The sequence below is a fragment of the Urocitellus parryii genome, chromosome 7 (assembly GCF_045843805.1).
Source record: "Urocitellus parryii isolate mUroPar1 chromosome 7, mUroPar1.hap1, whole genome shotgun sequence".
NCBI classification, from domain to species: domain Eukaryota; kingdom Metazoa; phylum Chordata; class Mammalia; order Rodentia; family Sciuridae; genus Urocitellus; species Urocitellus parryii.
Genome location: NC_135537.1, coordinates 182,505,289 through 182,529,323, shown reverse-complemented (window position 1 = coordinate 182,529,323; position 24,035 = coordinate 182,505,289). Strand labels below are relative to the sequence as shown.

Below are 24,035 nucleotides of genomic sequence, written 5' to 3'. Positions count from 1 at the left end.
CAGGCAGGACTTGGTGTGGTCAGCACAGGGCTGTCACTCTGGCAGCTCTGGCAGAGCTTCCTGCTGTCCCTAGGCCTCTCCAGCCGCCAACGCAGGGTGGCCTGTCCAGGGCCGGGCAGCAGACTTCGGGTCCCGGGAGATGCGGGGACCCTGTGGGCCCAGGACAGACTGCCCTGAGAACTGCCATGTGTGCTGTGGGGTGGGCGTGTGTGAGCGTGCAGATCCTGTGTGCCAGGTGCGTGCAGGCGCACACGGGTGGACACGTTCATGCCTGTGTGCACACCGTGTCTGTCGAGGTGTGTGTGTGTGTGTGGGTGTGTGCAGCTGTGTGTTCGTGGGAGGGCACAGGTGTGTCGGGATGTGGGGATGTGTGTGCGTGGGTGTGTGTGGCTGGCTGTGGAAAGCGTGTGCCCAGCTCCCCTTTGGCCTGGGTCCCCCTGCCTCGGCTCCTCACTGGTGTCTGGTGTAGGTGACATTCTTGCCCCTGGCCCAGGGTGACGATGGAGGGGCTGACACCAATCTGGTCAACAGTGGGGCCCTCCTGGAGCTGGACCTGGGGTCTGGGAGCGGGCCACCTCCATTTCTGCTGTCCACCTGCCCACAGGCTGAGCCCGCAGCTACTCAGGCCCATGGCCTGCCCTGGCTACGTCCACCTCAGTGGGTCTCCCCTGCTGGCAGGGCGGTGGGCACAGCACCCAGTTGTCTGGACATCATGGGAGCCTCAAACCCCTGGCCAGGCATCTAGGTCCTGGTGGCCCTTAGCGGGCTGGCACCTGCAGGACCCTGAGTTTGTCACTGTAGGTCACATGTCTCTTGGCTGGACGTCTGACTCCGTGTCCTGCCCAGGGGAGGCTGTCCAGGCTCTGGGGCTGAGGGGATTGGGAAGGTCGGGTGGCCAGGGCCGAGTCCTGGGCCTTTGGGGCCTTCAGGGTGCTGTCTGCCCCCTCGGTGCCCCTCGGGCTGCCTGTCACCTGCTGGAGGCTCCATGGAATCTGGTGACCGCCTGCCCAGCGCCCGGCTTCTAGTCGTGGGGCTCCTGGGGCTCGGGGCCGTCTGGAAGCTCTTGGTGTGGAGGTGTCCACCACGGCTGGACATAACCTTGGTCCTGGGAGCTTCGGGAAGAGGGCCCAGATGACTGGCCGGCCGGGGAGGTGCCCCGGACCTGTGGCCCTGCCACACGAGTGCCAGCCCTCTTCCCTGTCTCCACCTGGGAACAGGTCTGTCCCCTTTCTGGGGAGTTCTGTTCATTCTGGAAGGAGCCTCGGGTCTGGGCCTTGGTGCACCTTCTCAGAAACCAAGCCGCTGCCCCACAGCTCTGCCTGCCCTCCAGTGGCCCACGGGGGACAGGGCACTCTCCTCCCCTGGCCTGCTGCGGGAACCCCAGAACCCTGCTGCTTACTCTGTGGGAGCTGGAAGGGGGCATCTGTGACATCCTGGAGACCCCAGGCTCCCCGGGGCACTGCCCCTGACCTGGGAGTGCAGACCGCCCCTCGGGTGCCTGTGGCCGCCTCAACTCAGCACACGGGGTTGCGCCAGTTCCTTCCTGAGCGAGATCCCATTTGCATCACCAGGCGGGTGTGGGCCTGGCACCGGGAGGTCCCGAGGCCCCATCCGGACCTGTCCAGCCACTGGTGGCCACTGTGGCTCACCTCAGGTGGTGGTGGAAGGGGCTGAGTGTCCAGGATGGCCATGCTGTTCTCAGGGACCCACAGTGCCTGACTGACCCTGGGGTGAGCTGCAGCGGGGTCTGGCCAAGGTGGGGCCCAGGGAGGGGTCTCCAGGACAGAAGTCTGTTGTGACTGTGGCCCCTGTAACAGGAGGGTCTGGGTGTCCTCTGGGTATGAGCTAAGGACACCAGGGCCGAAGGAGACCTGGTGTGGGGGAGAGCCGGAGCTCCCTGGGGCCATGACTGGCCGGCCGGGGAGGTGCCCAGGACCTGTGGCCCTGCCACACGCGTGGGGCCTGTTGGGATGGTCAGGGCTGGCCACAGCTTCCTGTGGATGGCGTGGGCACTGGGTGTCACCGTTCACCATGGGGACGTGCTGGGGTGAGGCCCCCAGACTCCACCCTCCCTCGTGGGCAAGTCAGCGGCACTGGGGTGTTTGCAGGGGCATAGCCACCACCTGTGGTTCCAGAAAGTTCCTGTCACCAGGGGCCCCATCCTTCTCCAACCCCAGCCCCTGGCCTCCATGGCCTCTGTGGACAGCCTGCGTGGCACGGCCTCAGGCGCTGCACGGAGCCCATGCTCGGCTGTCCTGGGTGTCTCCGCTGTGCAGAGGCCTGGTCCTCTTCCCTCCAGAAAGAGCCACGGCCATCCCCGTGGGCCGGGTGGCTGGGGCGGCCGGGGTGGCTCGCTCCTGTGCCTCTCACTCATTTCTGCCCTGGCTCCCCCTTGGGCGCGACTGCTGGTCGCTGCCCTGGTTTGGCAGCTCTGACGTCTCTGATCATGAAGGGACTGGGCGCCTCCTGGGGGTTGAGGACTTGCATGTCCTCACTGGTGACGAGCTTGCCCTCGGAGCGCGGGGTCCTGAGGTGCCGAGTGGCGCCTTGCTGGTTGTGCTGGGTGTGGGGCGGCCTCCGCTCTTGGACACGCTTACCTTAAGTCATTTTGGCGGCTGTGCTGGGTGCCTGTAACTTGGGGGCTTTTTAGATATATATATGTGTGTGTTTAGTGGAGGGACACAAAACCTTTATTTTGTGTATTTTAGTTCTCTGGGGATCTGGGGGTGGAACCCAGGGCTCACACCTGCCACACTGAGCCACTCTGAGCCACAACCCCAGCCCCCAACTCGGGGCTGTAACCCCCCAGACTCATTATTTGACTGCGGTACTGGCTGCTAGACCTGAGGCCGGGTGGGCAGGCACCCTCCCGCTGGGCGGCCCTCAGCCCTTTCTGCTTATGCACGTATCCTTTTGAGGCAGGCCCCCAGCTGCCGGCGGCCTTGAGCTGTGTTCCACTGCCTCAGCCTCCTGAGGAGTAGCTGCCACCGAGGTGGGGGCCACGCACTGAGGCCCGTCACAAGTTCCGACGTGGCCAAACCCTTCTCTCTTTTCTTTTGTGAATCCTTCCATCATTTTTTAGCTTAAAATCCTCAGTTGAGCTGGGCACAGTGGTGCACGCCTGTGATCCCAGGTCCTCCCACAGCTGAGGCAGGAGGAGTCCGAGTTCAAGGCTAGTGAGACCCTGTCTCAAAATATCAGTAGACAGGGCCAGGGCAGTAACTCAGTGGTGCAGCCCCCGGGGGCTGGGGTGAGGTCAGCGGCAGAGCCAGGCCCTGCTTCTGTCCCAGCACCACAGAGTCCAAAGACAGAGACAGTGTTGACCCATTTTCTTTAAGATGCTGAAACTTGACAGGGACACCCCAGAGCCAGTCTGGCTTCTCGGTGGAGGTGCAGCAGGATGGTGTGTGTCCAGCACGGCACGCTGGGTCCTCGTGGCCTTTGCTGAGGTGGCCTGGAAAGGCCAGTGTCCTCTCTGCTCCCTCCTTCCTAAGCCTTCCAGCCCCCCCGGGCTCTGTCCACGGCGTCGTTTGCAGTGGGCGCGAGCACAGCTGACTCTGGGGCCCTCTCGGGAGGCACGGGTCCCCACAGAGGACTGTCACTCTTACCAAACAAACAACCTTCTACGATCAGGAAGTGTCAGCAGAGACGGCCTGGGGTGGCCCGGGACGCGCCCCTGCTCCCAGGGAGGCCTGGGGCTTCCCCAGGTCACCAGCCCTCCACGTCCCGGCTGTCTACCCACAGGCACTGCCCCCAGCCCCCCAGCCCGCCACGTCCCCGCTGTCTACCCACAGGCACTGTCCCTTGGTTGTGTTGTCCACCCTCTTGCTGGTCAGTGGGGAGGGAGGGCTCCCGGGGGGCTCCGCCTTTGGCCCATGTTCCTGCCTGCAGCTCTGCTTATCCCTGTCGGGTTTGGGGCAATTCTGGAGCATTTTGGGGTACAGGCCAGACGGGTTCTGTGCCAGGGGACCCTGACTATTGGTGCCACCTCACGCAGAGGGGGCAGGCCCCGTGTCCCCAGAAGGGTGCACCCAGGTACACTAGCCACGTGGGAGGGATGTTCCCTGAGAGGGCCACTCAGGGGGGGAGGCCTGCAGGGGGCTCCCAGGTTGGCGGCACGCACTGTGGGCCAGCATCCCCGAGCTCAGACCTGTGGCTCCTCCTGGGGCACATGGGCGCATCCCCCAGGCCCCAGAGACCCTGAGGGGCTGGAGGAGGGGTCTCTCTGCAGGCCCAGAAGTCCCGGGCTCCCGGGGTGTGAGTAGCTATTTCTGGGTGCTGAGGAGGGGCTGAGGACGTGCACAGCTGGCCAGCAGCAGGGGCCTGGGGGAGTGGACATGGACCCCATGCAGAGAACCTTCCAGCTCCCAGAGTAGCTGTGTGGGTCCTAGGGACAGTCACATGGAGCAGGATCCTGGCTGAGCAGGCAGGCGAGGCCGGCTGGCGCTGTGGGTTCCTGAGATTCGGCCTGGGAGGTGGGCAGGCCACTGCGGCCAGGGCTTCCTAGAGAGGTCTCCTTGTTAGAAAGACCCCTGACCCCTGACCCTGACAGCCCCTTCCAGAGCTGGGTGTGATGAGTGTGGTCAGGGCCCTGGGCGTGGCCAAGTGGTGTGTCCAGGACACCCGAGGCCCGGGAGGTGCTGCGGCTCCCCAGAGCCCCAGGAGGCGGCCTCTGGTGGGCCCTGCGGGCTCTCCGGCCTTCCTCTCTGCGTGGAGGGCAGTGTCTGGGAACAGGCTCAGGGTCTGTTGGTGACAGCCTTGGAGGGTTCGTCCTGGAGCAGATGTGACAGCCAGGGAGGCCTGGGATCCCCTGGCAGGGCAGGCAGAGCCAGGTGGTGGCCACCGCTGAGCAGGGCTGAGCAAACCCAGCAGCCCCTCCTGGTAAGGGCTGTGTGCCAGGACTGGGGGTCCGCAGCCCCCAAACTTGGGTCCCCAATCTGTGCCCCCTCAAGCACCTGGTCCCCAGGCCCTGCTCACCTGCCGTGCTCCTGGGAGGCCGGGGCCTTGCTGAATTGCGTGCGCCTGTGAAGTGGCCAGAGAGTGCCACCTGGTGGAGACTGGGGGTCACACAGATGACCCGGGAGCTGGCCTACAATGGGATCACACAGAGCCTGGGCCAGGTGGCCTGCTGACCTCAGCCACCCTGGACTCTGGGCTACTCATCAGGGCAGGGCAGGGCCACACAGGTGAAGTAGGGCCCTACCTGGAAGGGCGGAGCTCGCGGCAGGGCCACACCCAGGCGGCAGGGTCAGACTCAGCCAGGCTCACAGTGGGGGCTGCAGGGGTCCCACGAGGGCTCTGCTGGGCCCTGGGTGGTGGGCGAGTCTTGGTCCCGTGGCTGTGGAGGGTTTAAATGGTACTGGTTTTAAGTCCTAATTTTGTTGGTTAAAATGGAGGGCTGGCTCCTGAGGCTCAGGGAGAAGCCACTCCTTGTCTTCTTGGTGTTAGGGTCCCCATGTCAGGGCCCCTCTGATCATGGTGACTCTGCTGCGCTGTCACACCTCTCTGACCCCGACCTCCCAGCCAGGGACTCTCGTAGTGGCCCTGGGCTGTCCTGGTAACCCAGGCTGCTGTCCCATCTCAGGCCCTTCCTGGTCATGTCTGCCAAGTCCCAAGTCCTGGGGATCAGGAGGTGGACAGCTCTGGGCTATCTTTCTGCCCACCAGGTGCTTCTCACCAAATCTGAGTGGAGCGAGACTCAAGGTAACAGAGACACCAGCACAGCCAGCCGTGGGGCGGGGAACCCTCAGTGAGACATAAACAGACCTGGGAGTGACCGCCGTGGCCTGGTGCTGATGCCAACAGCAGGAAGCGGGGCGGAGGGCCATCCGCCCTGGTGGAGGCCAGCAGAGGGGCGGGGGGAGGGAGCTGCCACCCTCGGGTCTGAGAGGTGGCAGGGTTGGGTGCAGCGGACATGGCTGATCCAGAGGTCTCCTGGGCCGCATCTTGGAGTGTCCCCTACCTGTGGGCAGTGGTCTTGGGAAGCCGAGGCCTGCGCACCCGCCTGGATATTGCTGCTGCTGACTATGGGTCCCCAGAGCAGCCCCAGCCAAGCTGTTGGTGACATGGAGCTGCTGTGGAGGGCCAGGGGCTGTGGGGGTGCCAGTGCGGGGGTCTGATTTGAAGGGGCCTTTCAACGCAGGTTGGCGTGGGACTGAGGATTGGGGGCCCGCAAGGCTGGGGAGTTTGGGAGAAGCCGCCGGAGGGCATCGGTCAACGATGTTTGTTCCAACAAACCACATGTGCCTTTTGTGTCCCTGGGCATGAGGTCCTGGGATGAAGGAGGCTGTCTGGGTGCGTCAGGGGCAGCCCACCCTGGGAACAGTTGGGAGAGGCGTGGCTTAGGGAATCTCTGCTCCCAGGCCCCGGTGGACAGAGGGAGGAGGTCAGTGGACACAGGTACTGGGTGCCCCCTCTGGGCCAGTGGGAGTCCCTGAGCATCTAGTGCTTCATAACCTGGACTCATGGACACCTCCGGCTCCCGCCCTCACCCAGGGTCCCCTCTGCTGCCCTGTCCATGTCTGGATGCCCTTCCCCAACAGGGACAGGCTGGCCCCTCTGACCAGCTCTATAGTGACTTATTTGGTAAGTCACTGACCCTCCCGCCTGCCACCTCTGCGCCCTCCCTCCACACCCTCAGCCCAGGCTCCCTCCCGGGGGCTGCACTTGGCTTCCTGTCCCCATCTCTGTCCCCTGCCCTGGCTTCTGTGCAGCTGCCTGAGAAGCCCCTGTAAAAGGCCAGACCCCAGGTTCTGTCCAGGGCCTGTCCCCTCGGGTCCCATGTTTCCGTCCCCTGTTAGTCAACATGATGATGGGTGGCTCCCAGACCACCAGGAGGTGACCTGGACCAGTGGTCACCTGGCCAAGCGCTGAGGTTGCGAGAGGGGAAGAAGGGAGGGCCCTGAGCAGAGCCACCACCCCCTGACCTGGGGCAGGCATGGCCTGGGGGTCCTGGCCTCACGCCTCCTGGTGGTGGAGAGCAGTCAGGGGCTGCCGGCCGTGGCCACTCTGCAGGCGCCTTTTCAACGCCACGAGCCTTGGTTTTCTTACTTGGGAATTGGGGAGGATGGAGGCGGCTTTGGGGGACAGAGGGGTGTGTGTGCACCTGGTGTGTGTGCGTGCATGTGGACACGTGGGTACGTGTGTGGCAAGTGTGCACCCGTCTGTGAGCACACTCCTGTGTGGGCCAGTGTGCTCACGTCTGCCCGTGTGTTCGCAGTGTGGTTGTGTGGGCACGTGTGGGCACGTGCGAGCCTGTCACCTGGGCAGGTGTGCCTGGCCCTCAGGCCCTTTTCTGTCCCAAGAGCCGATGCCTGTGGGCAGACAGCAGGTGCCAGCTGGGCAGCACAGCAGGTGCTCTGGAGCCTCAGTCGAGGGTGTCAGGTGCCCAGAGCAGGGGACCCGGGGCCCAGCCAGCCTGCAGCCTGGGAACCAGCTCTCCCTGGGGGGCACCTGTGGCTGTGGGGGAAGGGAGTGGCCTCTGTTGACCTGGGCCTCTGTGTCCTTGTCTGCAAACCGTGTGGCAGTGAGTCTGCAGGAGGGTTCTGGGGTTGAAGCCACGTGGAGGCCGTAGTCTCTGCTGTCTCGGGAGCAAATGCCCCCGGGGTCCCCTGCTTGCTCTGGCCGGCCCCCCTGGCCATCCCCCACCCACACATCCGACTTCAGGGATGTGGGCACTGGGCGAGGGGGGAGAGCACTCGGCGCCCATCTGCCTGCCCTCCGTGGCTGCTTGGTCCAGCTGTGAATGCCCCCCACCCTGCCACCCCTGGAGGTCAGCAGGGCACCCACGGTGGGCCTCTGTAGGACGTAAGGGCCTGGTGACAGAGGTGGAGGCCCAGCCGGGGCTTCTTGGGGCTCCTCCGGGGTGAGGGCACCTGCCCGCTGCCATCAGCCCCAGCCCTAAGGCCACCAAGGGGACTCGGTCGGCCAGCCTGTCCCGCGCAGGCAGAGGTGGGTGGAGGGGGCATACTGATGAAGCTCGGTACCAGGTGGAGACAGGAGGTGGTCACCGTGGCAATGGGCGTTGCTCGGTACCAGGTGGAGACAGGAGGTGGTCACCGTGGCAACGGGCGTTCTCTGTGCAACTGCACGTGCGCGTGCGCACACACACACACACACACCCGTAGGCATCCACGCAGGGCTGCAGGTGGGCATGGCCATGGGTGTGCCACCCTCTGTGTGGGTCTTCACCACAGGATTTGCTGCTGCCCTGCCCTCTGTCCCCTGGCCCTGCCTGTCCCTGTCCTGGCTGCCCCAGGCCCCTCTCTGCCTCAGGAGTGGGTGTGGGAGTGGGTCTGGAGCCCTGAGGGGGATGCCCAGGCCACATCTGCTGTCTTTCCAGGCCCTCGGGCTCTCACCGCCTCCGGGCAGTCCTCCCAGATGCCCCATTAGGCGAAGACCCGGCAGGAGCACAGTGGCCCTCACCTGGCTGACTGCTTCCTCACCAGCGGGTAGAAATGGCTGCTACCTCAGGGGTCCTGGGGCAGGCGGCAGGGTCTGAGGGGACTGCTGTTGGCCGCGGAGAGGTGGAGGGGCTCGTTGGCTAGAGAAGCCGGGTGGGTCCAGAGACCTTCAGGGCCCATGGGGGCAGATGGTCACAGAAGGCCTCTGGGTGGTGGGCAGGAGCCTTGGGTGTGGTGGGGCAGGCCCAGCATGGAGCCGCTGGCCAAGTGTGTCCCCTCTGTCCAGGGGGTGTCTGGGCCGGCCTTGACCTCTGCCTCGGGCCACCAGGTGACGGAGCTCCCCTGAGCCAGGCTGTGCGGGGAGGCCGGCCTGGGAGCCGACGCTGGCTGGGCCTTTGGGAGGGTGTGTCCTGCTCTCCTGGGCCCTGCAGCGTCCCTGTCTGGGACGAAGCAGCTCGTGTGTACCAGGTGCTGCAGAAGGGGTCCCTGCTGCCCCCAGGACAGAGTGGTCCGGAGAGGTCCGGGTGGCAGGTCCAGCAGGGCTGACCCTGCAGACAGGCAGGGTCAGCGGGCTCATCACACCTTGGAAGCAGCTGTCCCCGGATCCTGGCTTGTGGTTGGTGGCCAAACCCCTGACCTCCCCTGCTCGGCAGGGTCTGTGACCCACCCTCCCAGCCTCAGAGGGACAAAGTAGGACAACCCAGTGTGAGAGTCACCCCACAGTCTCCAGGACCCTGACCTCCCAGCAAGGTCTCCCTGAACCCCAGAATTGGGGGCAGGACCGGCTCCAGCCAGTTTATCAACCCAGTGTCCCATGATGAGGTCAGAGTGGCACCCAGTGGTCAGCCACAGAAGGGCAGGCTGTGTCCACTTGCATCAGCTTCCTGGAGGCGAGGGTCTCGGGTGGGCCTTGGGGCAAGGAGTCGGGGGCTGAGGCTCAGCCCAGCTGCAGCAGGTCCAGGGTGGGCTGAGAAGCTGGGTGGGACGGCGGGCGTGGGGCCTGGGGCCTGGGCTGCCCCACAGTCTCCTCTCTCCACAGACGGAGCCCCTCTCAGTGAGCTCTCCTGGTCATCGTCCCTTGCTGTGGTGGCTGTGTCCTTCTCGGGACTCTTCACTGTCATTGTCCTCATGCTGGCCTGCTTGTGCTGCAAGAAGGGTGGCATTGGGTTCAAGGTGAGGGCTGGGGTCCACAGGGCTGTCCCTGGGACCTGGAGGGCCTGGCCTGAGTTCTCTTCCTTCCTGGGGCCCCCCAGGTGGCTGCTGGGGCCGTGGCTGGGGCCACCTGGGACCACTGGGGACCCTTCTGATCCCTGGGCTGGGGCCTGACTCGCCGCCTCCCCACCGCACTGGGGATGCCCGGGATGGCTGAGCGAGACCTGAGAAGCTGTTCCCGTGGGCGTCCCCAGTCCCCTGCTGTTCCCCCTGGCCCCGACTGCCCTGTATGGTCCCTCGGTTTGGGTATCTCTGCCCACGGGGACACGGAGTGCAGACTCTGAGAGCCAGGGCCCTGCCGTCACTGACGGCCACCGTCACTACTCTGGAGCGTCTGCTGAGGGCCCAGTCAGCCCTTGGGCACAGGACTCTGGAGCTGAGGCCACCCTCCAAGGACAGTTGCTGAGGGTCATCCCTTGGTGCTGTCCCCCACTCTGCAAGCCCCCACGCCCACCTGGCCCTGCTGAAGCTCGGATCAGGGACGACTGGTGGAAGGCGGGGACCGAGCCCTGAGCTGAGGCTCCGCCCTGGGTGGGGGGCAGTGACCCCGATTCTGCCCATCAGCACATTCCCAGCAAGGCCTGGCCACTCTGGCGCCCACACTGGGAGTCCAGCCACAGATTCCAGTGCGTGGAGACGGCAGGGTGGGCGGGGCCCCTGTGGCCCACGCTGTGCCCCGCTGCGTTCCAGGGGCCCCTTCCCACCAGGTGACCCCCACCCAGCCACGGTCGCCCCGTTTTGGAGTCCCAGCACCTTCCTTGCCCTGCCCCAGAAGCCATGTCACGCAAGCCTGTCCCTGTCCCTCTGGCCCCCTGGCAGGGGAGCAGCAGGAGCGTGGCCTTCCCTCTCCCAAAGCCGACATTTGCTGGCCGGCTCACCTGCCCAGAGCCCAGGGAGCCTCATCAGCCAGGGAGCTGGGGGCCTGAGCAGCAGGGCTCCTGCCCAGGTGCCCTGTCCCCCAGGGACCTGGCAGGCGGGCCCAGGCCAGGCTGGGTGTCGGGAGGCTCCTGAGGCCAGAGCCTCAAGGTCTCGTGGGCAGGGTGGGGGCGGGGTGGAACTTATGGGCCATTGTGTGCCGCCCCTCCTCGGGGCCCAGGAGAACAAGGCCTCACACAGGCCGGCAGCCCCCTCCTGCCCATGCCCTCCTCACCTCCTCGGGCACATGGTGCCCGGAACATTCCAGCACCAGCGTGCCTTGGTGGGAGGGCCGGCCTCCGTAGCGGGCTCCCTGGCAGCTCCCCTCTGGAGCCGTGCTGGGCAGCCCCCATGCTCACTCTGTGCTACCTGATCACCCGCTGCTCTGGCAGGACCCAGCGGGCCTCCAGGCCACTCGGGCAGGTAACGGACTGCGGCCAGTGCTCACCTGAGTGAGAAGCAGGCACTGCAGAGGCGTGGGAGTTAGAGGGCCGGGGAGTCCTGGGGTGGTCTCCCGGCCCTGGAGAGGGGGTTTCCACAGGCTCAGCCCCCTGTCCTGTCCCTAAGTGGCTCTGTATCTGAGTGCAGACCTGACTGTCCGCAGGGACACTGACAGAGCCCAGGAACTCAGGGGGTCCGGGGGGCAAGGAGGCCGGGCCTCCTCTCCTCGTCCAGCTGTCTGTCCACAGGGCACCGCCCTGAGTGGGTGGCCAGGCTTCAGCTTCTCAAGAAGTCCCTCGATCCCACTCGTCTTTGCCCACTGGGCACTGGGGGTGGCCGGAGGTGGGGGGACAGTGTGGCTGGGACAGACTGGACCCTGCGCTTGTTTTAAATCCAGCCTGGAGGGTGCCCAGGGACTGCGGCTGTGCTCTGGACCTGGCCTGGGGGGTGTTCCCTCACAGCTGGGGCAGCTGCCTTTCAAAATAGTCCCTGGCCAGGAGTGGCTGCCTGGTGCTGCCCAGTGTCAGGCCCTGAGGAGCCTGCGGCAGGTGAAGGCCAGAGGCCGCCTGTCTGCAAGGGGGCAGGGGGCCCGGGTGGCCCCTGGGGTGAAGGTTGCCAGACTCATTGCTCCTTGTCTGGCCAGGGACGCGGGGCACTTAGGTGCTTCTCCCAGATGACTTTGGTGGCAGGTTGGGGATGATGTGTTCCCTATCTCCAAGGCTGCCCCAAGGCAGAGAGGACGCCTGGCAGGACCCAGGGTGAGGGGCTTCTGGGTAGGGCTGGCTGAGAGGTGTTGGGGTCTGACTCTGGATGGCCAGGGCAGCTGGCCTCAGTACGGCCCCCTCTCTCCCTTGGACTCTGCCTTCAGCCCCTTCTTCAAGCAGAGGTGGGGTCCGGGTGGCCGGGGCTCACTGTCACTTCACGGAGGCTGGATGCGGGGGCTTTGGCTTTGCCTTGGGTCCCTCCAGGGCTCCGGGAGGCAGGGGGCAAGGAGCAGGGCTCTGCAGGAGGAGATGGGAAGGAGCCAGCCAGGGCCTGGGGGGCACCAACTGGGGCTCAGGTGCCCCACCCCCACTCCACCTGGCTCCGGGGAGAGGGCCCCCCAGAGCCCTGCTGCACCCTCTGCTCTGACCCTCCTGGAGCCCAGCTCATGGCACGTGCTGCCGGCCCACAGGAGTTTGAGAATGCCGAGGGGGACGAGTGTGTGGCCGACGGCTCAGCGCAGGGCTCCCCGGCCGCAGCGGCGCAGAACGGGCCCGATGTATACGTCCTGCCCCTCACCGAGGTCTCCCTGCCCATGGCCAAGCAGCCCGGCCGCTCAGGTGAGTGGGACAGGTAGGGAGGGGCCGGGCTCCCACCCTCTCTCACCCGTGTCCTAGTGTTGGACACAGGTCCTCTGGGGAAGCCTGAGCACCCAGCTGCAGGGGTGGGGACACAGGGCCACATGCAGAGTGTCGGCCCAGGGTGCATGCAACCTTCTGGCCCTGGGGACCAGTTGTCCGCAGGTTTGGGGACAGCCCTGCCTGCCACTTCCACACCTGGGGGTTGCTATGCAAAGGGTTGGTGACACAGGCCAGGTGGCTGGGCTCTCTGGTCCTGGGATGGCCGTCCTTCTCTGCCGTCCCCAGAACGCTTGGCCCCAGATTCCTACATCCCTGGGCCTCTACCTTGCAGGAACCTGGGCTCCACGGTGCGCGCCAGGTGGAGCCTGCGCCCGGGCCAGGGGCTCTCGTGGGGCTGTGGGCGTGGGGCCAAGGACGGCCTTTCACTCAGGCCTGGAGGCGGTGGGGGGAGAGGGTGGGAGGGTGCAGGTCAGGCAGGGCCTTTTCTTGTGCCTCTCTTGGGCTGGGATGGTGCATGTTCCCTCTTTGCCCCCATCCTGGGCCAGTCGCCCTTGTTGACCACCCAGGAGCAGTCATGGGACCTGGAACCCAAGGTGATGGTAAATGGCAGAGGCCCTGGAACCCGGGTTCTGTCCTGGGCAGGGATGGGGTCCATGGCCTCCAGCCACCTCCCTGGCGTCGGGTGTCAGGCCCCTCGGCCTGGAACTTCTGGCCACGGGCTGTCCCCTCTGGGAACACTGAAGGAAGGGATGTCAGGTCAAGAAGCCCTGCCGGCCCCAGGGGGGCTCTGTGGGCACAGAGGTGTGTTTCTGGGGTGAGGAGCCGACCACCTGCCCTGGGCTGTGCCCTGCTGGCCTTCCCTTGGGCTTCCTCGCAAGCCTCCCTTCCTCCCAGCCCCAGGCTCCATGCCGTCCTCCTGCCCCCCATCTCCTGGAGCAGAGGTCACTGCTCAGATAGGAGTCCAGGCCCAAAGCTCCGTTAGGAGCACATCTGCCCACTGGCCTGGAGGCCTGTGGCTCCCTAGCACTCCTAAAGGGCGGGTGGGTGGGCTGCATGGGACCCGGCCCTCCTGGATGCCATGGGGTTCCTGAGCCCTGCACAGAGAGGAACAGGGACCCCCTGGGAGCACTCTGCTTCCACAGAGGGGAGAGACTTGGGATAGGTCGGGTCTGGGAATGGAAACGGGACTCTCCAGCGTCACCTGTCTCAGGACGACAGGGAGGATGGCTCAGGCCTGCCCCCCACCCTGCTCCTCCTGCCTCTGTGTCCACGGCCAGGACCCCTGAGCTTGCACAGGGACAAGGAGCTCCTGAGGCCCCAAGGTGGGAGGGAGTGTCCAGACAGGCTGGGCTGCAGGTGAAAAGTCCCAGGCACAGGGACCAAGGACCGCGCCCCAATGTCTGCCTCAAGCCAACATTCCCTGGGGCCCTGGGCTCTGCTGGCAGCTGGTCTCAGGCCTGGCCCTCCCTGCCCTCCAGGATGCTGGCGTGGGAGCAGAATTTGGGGAATCTGTTGGGGCATGAGTGGGTGCAGCTAGCCCTGGCCCCTTCTTCCCGGACCCACACTGACCCTTCCTGCCTGCTGACCTCACCCAGCCTGGCCTTCAGGGAGAATGGGCCCAGTGTGTCCCGTACGGGGCTGTGCCAAGCAGCCCCCAACAAAGGAGCCTTTGGTGTGCTGGGTGACGGATGCCAGCCTGCGGCAGGGTGGGGCGGGCGTTTGGTGCCTCCCCAGGCCTCGGCGTGAGCTCTGGCTCCGTGTTGCCCAGGCAGTGGGTCCAGCTCAGGGCTGGTCGTCTCTGGCCTGGTTGGTCCTGGTGGCTTCAGGCAGCCCTTCCCAGGCCTACCTGGAGATGCCTGGATGGAGCTGGAACCCTGGCTCTCCTGGGCAGCAGGTGGCCCCTGATGGCTGCCCCCCAGTATGGCCGGTGCCTTTTGTGGGGACACGGCTAGCTCCCCAGGACGGGCCTGGAGGGGCAAGGTGAGGACGGGAGGTGGAGGGGTCCTGAGTCCCCTGCCCTTACAGTGCAGCTGCTCAAGTCCACGGACCTGGGTCGGCACAGCCTCCTGTACCTGAAGGAGATCGGCCACGGCTGGTTTGGGAAGGTGAGCGCACTCACTGGCGGGGGGTGGGGGCAGGGGCTGCTGGGGGAGGGGGAGCAGCCCTGTGGCCCCGGCTCCCCCACCCCACCCTCTGCCTGGACGCTGGAGCCCCAGCCCGAGAGCCAGGGCCTGGGGAATAGACCCAGGCAGAGAAGGTTCCCAAGCTCATGGGAGGACGGAGCGCGAGGACCGAGCTGCTCTGGGGGGGGGAGGGTGACCGGCCTGCCTGACAGGTGTTCCTGGGCGAGGTGCACTCGGGCGTCAGCAGCACCCAGGTGGTGGTGAAGGAGCTGAAGGCCAGTGCCAGCGTGCAGGAGCAGATGCAGTTCCTGGAGGAGGCGCAGCCCTACAGGTGGGTGGCCCAGGGCCCAGGGCTGGGGTGGTGGGGGCGGGAGGCCTGTGCAGGAGCAGCTGCAGCCCCGCCCGCGCCTCAGGGCTCCTGTGGGCTCTTGCAGGGCCTTGCAGCACAGCAACCTGCTCCAGTGCCTGGCCCAGTGCGCCGAGGTGACGCCCTACCTGCTGGTGATGGAGCTCTGCCCACTGGTGAGTGGCTGTGGAGAGCGGGGCCGCCCATCCCCATCCCTCTGCTGCGGGGGGTCAGTGGGGTCCTCTCTTGCCCGACCTTGGCCTCACAGGCCTCACACCCCCTACGGTGGAGTCCCAGGAGGCCCTGCTGAACCACCGTCCAGAGGCAGCTTGCACACAGAGGGTGACCTGCCAGCACTGGGCATGGCTGTGGGCTCAGGACAAAGTGGGCCTGGGGCTGTGGCCCCCTGTGCCCCGGGGGTCTCCCGTCTGCCTGGGCTCCCCAGTGGTTGAGCTCAAGGTGTCCTAGCGGCCACGGGGCTCGCGGCACTTCCCTCAGTTTTGATCATGAGAGCCTGGGACTGGCCACCTTCCAGGGCAGACTCTGCGTCCCTGCCTGCAGACTGTCCCCTTCGGGCTCCTGTGCATGCTCACAGCTCCAGCACCGAGCTGAGGTGTGCCTGCACTGAGGCTGCCTGTGGCAGAGCTGGCATCCGGCAGGACACTGGCCCTCACCCCTGGGTCTGGACACTGGCACCTGGGCTCCCGGGAGCAGCTCTGTGCTGCACTCAGGGCCTGCGGCCCATCCTCTGGCCACCAGCCCCCGTTCCTCCTGGCTCATGTGGTGGTTGACAAATCCATTCAGGCTCGTGTTTTTGACTCTCCAAAGGGATATGGCCCTAGAGACCCCACAGGGCCAGTTGGCGGGGCCAGTTTAGAGAAGGCACTCTGAAGAGCCACCTGTGGGTCACTCCTGTTGGCCCATCTCTGGGACACAAAGTCCTCTCCAGAAACAGCTTGGTGCCGAGCGACAGCTGCTGTGGGGCAGTGCTGGGCTCCTCTGGGCAGCCGCTGCCTGGTGGCTGGTGGGCAGCCCAGGCTCAAGGGTCAGACCTGCCAACCCAGCAGGTGGGTGGGGAGGGTGGGCAGCAGGGCTCTGGAGCAGGGCGGCAGCCTGCACTGGCAGCCACTCCCCAGCTGGCAGGCGGCTCTGTGCTCCTCTTGGCAGGGGGATCTCAAGGGCTACCTGCGGAGCTGCCGGGTGCCCGAGTCCATGGCACCCGACCCCCTGACCTTGCAGCGCATGGCCTGTGAGGTAGCCTGCGGTGTCCTGCACCTGCATCGCAACAACTATGTGCACAGGTGAGGGGCAGGTGGGGCCAGGCCTTGGATGGGTTTCCTCTGTGCCCACCGCCTGTGTGCCCTGCAGAAAGGGCACCTGGTTCCACCTCCTGGGGCCTTGGGGGAGGACTCACCGGGCAACCTCTAACACTTTGAATAGTGGCCACGGGAGAGTTACAGACTTTTTAAACCTCGCATCAGCCCTGCCCTGTCTCCCCCAAGGCAAAAAGGAAGGGCTTAGCTGGCCCCCAGCAGCAGGAAGGCTCTGTCCTACCTCAGCAGTCAGAAAGACAGGCCAGGATGTCCCCCCAGCCTGGGGGGACGTGCTGGAAGAAGTGGTGATGGACAAGTGGCCCCTGCCAGCCCTGGACGCCGCATGGGCCGTCCTCCCCAACAATATCCTGGTGCTGAGTGGTGACACAGGCAACTCCAGCATCAGTGATTTTGTTGAAGAGGGCAGCTGCCAGCTTCCTGACCCCTGCGCACCTGCCCTGCTACCCCCACCCCAGGCACAGGCACACAGCTGTGGCCCAGGTCACCTGGCTCCTCTGCAGATGTCCCCTGGCACACAGACACAGGGCTCCTGGGGTAGGGACAGGCTGGAGCTGCTCCATCCCCACCCGAGTCCTTCGCACAGCTGCAATATGGAGGGTGCAGCCCACCCTGTACTGCCTGTCCCTGGACACACATGGGATGGAACCCAGTGCCTCACACACCCTCCAGCCAGGCAGGAGGGTGAAACTCCACCAGAGCCAGCCCCTGGGTTGGAGGTCACTCTGGGTCACCTGCATGCTCCACCCCACCCTGGGGCCTCAGCTCCCACCCTGTGTGGCAGGGCAGGACCAGGGACTGAAACATGGGCTCTGGCCACTGGTAGGACCCCCGGGACACTCCGGGCCTCAGTTCCCCATGGATTCTCGCCTCCCAGAGAGCTAGAGTGGTGATGTGGCACAGGTCAGAGGGAACATGGCCCTGGGAGCAGGGCTTGCTGTGGCCTCAGGTCTACTCCAGGCCAGGCCAGCAGAGGTACCCCAGAGGGGTAGGAGGGGCTGGGGGTTGGCGTGCTAGTGCTGGCCTGGCAGTGCCTTCACTGGGGACCCTTAGGCATGTCCTGGCCCTCTCTGGGCCTCGTTTCCTCCATCTGCGTTGTCAGTTTAGAGGCCCCGTCCACGCAGGCTTTCCAGAGTGCCCAGGGCTGGGGCCAACCTCTCAGACGCCTCTTCCTGCCTACTGCTGGGTGGAGCCCAGGACACCTTGGGTGACCAGCTGTCCAGCTGTGGGCAGAGGACCCTCAGTGCTCCAGGCCCCTAACCTGGCACACCCGGCTGACCCTGCCTCCCACCCCGCAGCGACCTGGCCCTGCGAAGCTGCCTGCTCACAGCTGACCTGGCGGTCAAGATTGGCGACTACGGCCTGTCTCACTGCAAGTACAGGGTAAGTCAGGGTGGGCGGGGCCTGCAGGGGGCTGCGTCTGGCAGGGCTCACCCGTCCCCGTGGGCCCACAGGAAGACTACTTCGTGACCGCTGACCAGCTGTGGGTGCCGCTGCGCTGGATCGCACCGGAGCTGGTGGATGAGGTGCATGGCAACCTGCTCGTGGTAGATCAGACCAAGACCAGCAATGTGTGGTGAGTGCCAGTCCCCAGCAGAGCGGGCGTCTCGGGAGGACTGACCTCCCCTTGCTGCAGCTCAGCCTCGGGGCTGCCTGGTGCTTGAGTGGAGCCTCTAGCAAGAATGAAGGGTTTACCTGGGGTGCGGTGATGTGTGCCTGCTACCCCAGCAACTCAGGAAGCTGAGGCAGGAGGATAGCAAGTTCAAGACTAGTCTTGGCAACTTAGGAAGACCCTCAGCCATCTAGTGAGAAATCCTGTCTTTTTTTTTTTTAATTTATTTGTAGATGGACACAATAACTTTATTTTGTTCATTTTGTTTTTTTATGTGGTGATGGGGATCGAACCCAGTGCCTCACGAGTGCTAGGCAAGTGCTCTACCACTGAGCCACAACCCCAGCTCCCCCCGAAAAATCCTATCTTTTAAAAAAGGACCAGGCTCAGTGGTAGAGTGAACCCTGTTAAATCCCCAATTAAAAAAAAAAAAATATATATATAGATGGAAAGGACACAAGGTTTGCAGGCCCGAAGGGTCGCCCCACCAGCCATCCAGCCATCCCCTGGCCTTTTATGGTGGGATGCAGGCTGGCCACTGCAGGAGAGTCTAGTGTGAGATAACATCTTGTGTCTGCCATACTGGCCTCAGGAGGTCATTGGGAGCTGGTGCCCACCTGCATTTGCAAATGCTAGTGGACTGAGCAGGTGTAGTTGCTGGGGACCCCATGCTGGTGGAGGGACTTCCCTGACTCTGGGCCTCCCAGGATCTACTGGGCTGACATCCAACAATAACAGTCAGAGTGCACACTGAGTTTCAAAACGCCGCTACAAGCAGCAGCGTGGGTTGTCCTGTGGGGTGTGGGCCTGGGTCACACCTGTGCCCCTGGGGAGGTGGGGGTGGGCTGCTGGCTGCCTTTGGGCAAGTGGTGGTCAGGCCATGCTGGGCAGAGAAGCAGATTGGGAGGGGTGCTGGGGGTCCCCCAGGACTGCCTCCTGGACGCGGCCATTCTGAGCCCCAGTGCCCAGCGGGGCAGTGGCCACTCTTTTCACCCTGGCTCAGCAGCCTTCAGAGGGACAGGGCGGAGCTGCTCTGGGCACCTGGAGAGTGCCAGCTTTCACAGTCCTGGGGCTGCCTCTGCTTCTGTCCCTCTCCTGGTGACAATCAGAGCCTGCACCCCTGGACCAGCCACCTTTCCTGAACTTTTAGGGGCCTCCCCTAGGCCTCTGAACCCTGCCCCCATCATGGCTCCACCCCCTCTCCGTGTCTTCAGTTCTCTGTCCAGGTGTCCCTTTCAAGTGTGCCCAACCCACTGCACTCTGGCTAGGGTCCCCAGGCACAGAGCTCTGGCCAAGGCCAGTAACTTCTCCATCTCCACAGTAACTCTGTCCTCCACTCCCCAGAGCCAGGTGGAGCCATGGCCCTCCGGAAAGAGCCTCCCGTTGCTCTCTCCCAGCCCCACCTGCGCCTGGCGCCCCAGCTTGTTCCCTCAGCCCCACAGGGGTGTTTTACAGTCTGGCTTTTACTAACTAGGCATCCTGGGGCTGGACTCGTCCTGGCCAGGGTGACCATGATCTCTTCTTGGTGGGGGTGGGGTGGGAGCAGCTGTGTAGTACTGAGTGGCTGGCATGATGATGGAGCTGCCCTAGGTGTCCCTGGGTCCTGTAGGGGCATGCCCAGCCCCCTCTCACAGTGGTTGGCCCTACAGGTCCCTGGGTGTGACCATCTGGGAGCTCTTCGAGTTGGGTGCACAGCCTTACCCCCACCACTCAGACCGGCAGGTGCTGGCTTATGCTGTCCGGGAGCAGCAGCTCAAGTTACCCAAGCCCCAGTTGCAGCTGACCTTGTCTGACCGCTGGTGAGGACCCCACCATCCCTGCACAGGAAGTCTCGGAAGTGGGGGATGCTCTAAGTCCCAGGGTAGAGGTGGCTCAGTACAACTGCTGGGTTCAGGGTCTCCCTGGCCCCAGCCTCTGCCCTCTCTGGGGCCTCTGCACACCTGTGATCAGGAAAGGGGGATCTGCTCTCAGGCTGCCGGCTTCTTGGGGGACTGGGGTGTGGGGAAAGTCAGTGGGAGACCCCTTTACTGCCCTCAAGTAGCTGAAGTCAGGGGAACAACTTCCCCGTGGGGGGCTGGCATGGCCAGGTCCACCCATGGGGCCTCCCGGCAGGTACGAGGTGATGCAGTTCTGCTGGCTGCAGCCGGAGCAGCGGCCCACGGCCGAGGAGGTGCATCTGCTGCTGTCCTACCTGTGCGCTAAGGGCACCACGGAAGCCGAGGAGGAGTTCGAGCGGCGCTGGCGCTCACTGCGGCCAGGCGGCGGCGGCGGCGTGGGCCCAGCGGGCCCCGCGCTGAGCGGCGCCCCAGAGCTGGCCGCCACCTCGTCCTTCCCGCTGCTGGAGCAGTTCGCAGGCGACGGCTTCCACGCGGACGGCGACGACGTGCTGACAGTGACCGAGACCAGCCGCGGCCTCAACTTTGAGTACAAATGGGAGGCAGGTCGCGGCGCCGACGCCTTCCGGCCGACGGGGGGCGCTGCGAGCCCGGGCCGCGCCGCGCGCCTGCAGGAGCTGTGTGCCCCCGACGGAGCGCCGCCAGGCGTGGTGCCCGTGCTCAGCGCGCACAGCCCCTCTCTGGGCAGCGAGTACTTCATTCGCCTGGAGGAGGCCGCGCCTGCCGCGGGCCACGATCCCGATTGTTCTGACTGTGCGCCCAGCCCCCCCGCTGCTGCGGACCAAGACGACGACTCCGACGGTAGCACCGCTGCCTCGCTGGCCATGGAGCCGCTGCTGGGCCACGCACCACCAGCCGATGGCCCCAGGGGCCGCTGTGGCCGCTACCAGAACAGCAGCCGAGCTGGGGATCCGCCCTCCCCCTCACGTTCACTCTCTCCTGGGCCCTCCATGCTAGCAGAGGATGCAGACTGGGGTGTATCCGCTTTTTGCCCTCCATTCTTCCAGGACCCACTGGGGGCATCCCCCTCGGCGAGCTCCAGGGCCCAGCCATCCCCTGGTGGGGAGGAGCTGGGGGAGGCTGAGGCACAAAGGGCTGCCCAGCGTGGACACTGGAGCTCCAACGTGTCAGCCAACAACAACAGTGGCAGCCGTGACCCAGATTCCTGGGACCCAGGCTATGTGGGCAGCTGCGCAGACCACTGCCCCAGCCCAAACCAGACCCCACGAGCCTCCCCTGAGCTGGGCCCACCCCTGGACCAGGAGGACCCCAGGGAGCCTCTGCTTGGGCCACAGACAGCCTCCCTGGGCCAGGAGCCAGGTGGATGCATCAGCCCACCCCGTCCATGCCAGGTCACATCCCCCTGCACAGAGACTGCTGTAAATGGGGGTGACAACCCTCAGGCAGAACCCAAGCTTGCCCAGGAGGCTGAGGGCTCTGCTGGACCCCAACTGCCTCTTCCTTCCATCCCCTCCCCATCCCACGAGGGAGCCCCACTTCCTTCAGAGGAGGCCAGCGCCCCTGATGCCCTGCCTGCCTCACCCACACCTGCTACCAGTGGCCAGGTGACAGTTCTCAAGCCAGTCCCAACTCTGGACAGCAGCAGTAACTCTGCCGCCCAGAAGGCACCCCGTGGTGAGGAGGAAGACACAACGGAAGCCACTTTGGGTGTCTTTACGGACTTGTCTAGTGGTGGCCCTCAGGCTGAGAGGCCAGGTGTAGTGCCAGCCTTCCGATCTTTGCAGAAGCAGGTGGGGGCCCCCGACTCCCTGGACTCTCTGGACATCCCGTCCTCAGCCAGTGATGGTGGCTGTGAGGTCTCCAGCCCATCAGGCGCTGGCATCCCTGCGGGGCAGCCCCGTGCCCTGGACAGTGGCTATGACACTGAGAACTATGAGTCCCCTGAGTTTGTGCTCAAGGAGGCCCATGAGTCGAGTGATCCTGGGGCCTTTGGGGAGCTGGCCTCCGAAGGGGGGAGTGGAGGGCCCGACGTGCAGCTCTCGGCTTCCCTGGGAGGCCTCAGCGAGAAGAACCCCTACAGAGACTCTGCATACTTCTCAGACCTGGATGCTGAGTCTGAGCCCTCTGTGGGCCCCCAGAAGTGCAGTGAGGCCCAGGCCCTGGGGCTAGAGCCAGACCTTAAGAGTCCACAGGGTCCTGGGCCATCTGTACAGGCTTCTCCCCAGCCTGGGGTGCTCCAGGAGGCACCAGGCACTGGCCACCAGGAGGCGCTTCCGCCTGGGGAGGAGCCAGATGCCTGCTCCAGTAATCCCAAGGCAGAGCCTCCTGGGTCCCGAGGCCCATCAGATGTGCAGACCGTGCCCAGTAACAGCCACTCCAAATTTTTCCTGCTGACCCCGGTCCCACTGAGCTCAGAAGGTGAAGGAGCAGAGCTTCAGAGGACCCCAGGACTGTCAGGGTGGTCCCCACAAGGGCGGACAGGGGGCTCGGGCACCTCCAGAACCCCACTCTGCTTGGCATTGCCTGACCATGTTGGGGCATCAGAGGGCCGGTCGGAGGAGGAGGAGGAGGACAGTGAAGACAGCGACGAGTCGGACGAAGAGCTCCGCTGCTACAGCATCCAGGAGCCCAGCGAGGACAGTGAGGACGAGTCCCCAGCTGTGCCAGTGGTGGTGGCTGAGAGCCAGAGCGCGCGCAACCTGCGCAGCCTGCTCAAGATGCCCAGTCTGCTGTCGGAGGCCTTCTGCGAAGACCTGGAGCGCAAGAAGAAAGCTGTGTCCTTCTTCGACGATGTCACCGTCTACCTCTTTGACCAGGTGGATAGCCGGCACGAGGTGCATGGGGAGGGTGAGAGTTGCTGCGGCTCCTGGCGTGAGCCACGTGATTCTCTGGTCCCTCCAGGAGAGTCCCACCCGGGAGCTTGGAGAGCCCTTCCCTGGCGCGAAGGAGTCGCCTCCCGCGTTTCTGGAGGGTAGCCCCGGCTCGCCCAGCGCCCCCGGACGGCCGCGACGGGATGACGGCTCGGGTGACTGCTCCCAAGACGGTGAGCTAGCGGGGCGGGGCCGTGGCGTCGGGGGCGGGGCCAGGCCCTGCGCGGGTGCGAGGGACGCGAACGTCTCGGCGCCCGGCTTGCAGGCGGCGGGTTCGAGTGGGACGACGACTTCCCGCTGGTGCCCGCCAAGGCGGCCGTGGCGGCCGCGCTGGACCCAGCCGCTCCCACACCGGCCGCACCCCTCACGCCGGCCGCGCCCACGGCCTTCTCGCGCTTCACCGTGTCGCCCGCGCCCGTGTCCCGCTTCTCCATCACGCACGTGTCGGACGCGGACGCCCAGTCCGTGGGAGGTGAGGCTCCGAGCGGCGGCGCGACGGCGCAGCTGGGAGGGACGCCCCGCTGCGGGAGGAGACGGTCGCCTACCCGCCTTCCCGGCCTCGGCTGCTGTAGCAGCGGCTTGCCCGCGTCCGTCCGAGCAGACTCTCGGGCTTCTCCTTCTCCCTCCACGGCAGGCCTCTGGACACTGAGCACCCTACCAACTTTCCCCTGCTTGGCCCTAGCGCCCCCAAATCAGCTGCAGCCTCGGCCACCAGACCCTTCCCCGCGCTAGGGCGCCATCGCCTATGGCCCCCCAGCCCCACCTGCAGGCCATCCCAGGTGGGAGGTTCTCCCCAGGCACCGGTGGGATCGCATCCGCTCCTTCTTGGAGGAAGGGCCCTAGACCACCCCTGCCATTCACGTCCCAGTCCACTGCCAGGTCCCCCCTCCAGGCACCCTTGCCCACTGCTTGACAAGTCCCTTCAGATCCTCTAAGCTTCCCTCAAAGCCCACCTCCTCCGGGAAGCCTGCCTACCTCTCCTCCCCCAGATAGACCCAGCCCCTACAGCTGTCCTGGCCTGGGCAAGGGCCTGCCATCATCCCCAGTACAGACAGGCAGATGACCAGGCGGCGATTGCATGCGGTTTCCCCATCTGCAGGAGGGCGTGGAGGGCCTTTGCTGAGCATTGTTGGGCCTGGGTGGGGGAGAGGTGGTGGGAGGAGAAACAGGCCCACCTAGACTGACCTGCAGGGAAAAGGCCTGCTCCTGGCCCTGGTGGGAGTGTCGGGGAGGGGCCTGGAGTCCGGGATGGGCGGTTCTTCCTAATGCTCACTGCAACCCCCCTTGCCAGGCCCTGCAGCCAGTGCCGGGGCTGGCTGCCCTGAGGCTTGAGACCCGAGCAGCTGCCTCGTGAAGGCTGGCGTCACTGGAGGCCCTGCCCAGGCAGCAGCAAGGATGGTGAAGGGGAATGGGACTCCAGTGTCATAATGCCCCCTGCAGCATTCTGGAGAAGCCGGTGGACAGAAAACTGGCCGTGCAAGGACACTCGCGCTGCCCTGGGGGCAGAATGTGACTGGACCGGGGTTTGCTGTCGGCCTGGGGATGCTTGTGGGGCGATGGGTGTCTCCACATACATGCACGCTC

At 65.3% G+C, this 24,035-nt stretch overlaps 1 protein-coding gene across 1 annotated transcript; it reads left to right on the top strand.

Moving 5' to 3' along the window:
- The first annotated feature begins 8,380 nt into the window (after nucleotides 1–8,380).
- On the top strand, nucleotides 8,381–24,017 carry Aatk (apoptosis associated tyrosine kinase). Its single transcript, XM_026410816.2, has 14 exons — nucleotides 8,381–8,450; nucleotides 9,442–9,575; nucleotides 12,145–12,292; nucleotides 14,339–14,418; nucleotides 14,649–14,767; nucleotides 14,871–14,958; nucleotides 15,950–16,083; nucleotides 17,412–17,496; nucleotides 17,568–17,689; nucleotides 19,375–19,524; nucleotides 19,838–22,397; nucleotides 22,483–22,624; nucleotides 22,717–22,923; nucleotides 23,743–24,017. The coding sequence occupies exons 2-14, from the start codon at nucleotides 9,531–9,533 to the stop codon at nucleotides 23,781–23,783; spliced, it is 3,921 nt and encodes a 1,306-aa protein (XP_026266601.2). The 5' UTR covers nucleotides 8,381–8,450; nucleotides 9,442–9,530; the 3' UTR covers nucleotides 23,784–24,017.
- Nucleotides 24,018–24,035: the final 18 nt, after the last annotated feature.

Coding starts and splice junctions, on each gene's coding strand:
- Aatk (XM_026410816.2), top strand. CDS start 9,531: ATGCTGGCCTGCTTGTGCTGCAAGAAGGGTGGCATTGGGTTCAAG. Junction 14,419..14,648: donor GCCACGGCTGGTTTGGGAAG/GTGAGCGCACTC, acceptor CCTGCCTGACAG/GTGTTCCTGGGCGAGGTGCA. Junction 19,525..19,837: donor CTGACCTTGTCTGACCGCTG/GTGAGGACCCCA, acceptor GCCTCCCGGCAG/GTACGAGGTGATGCAGTTCT.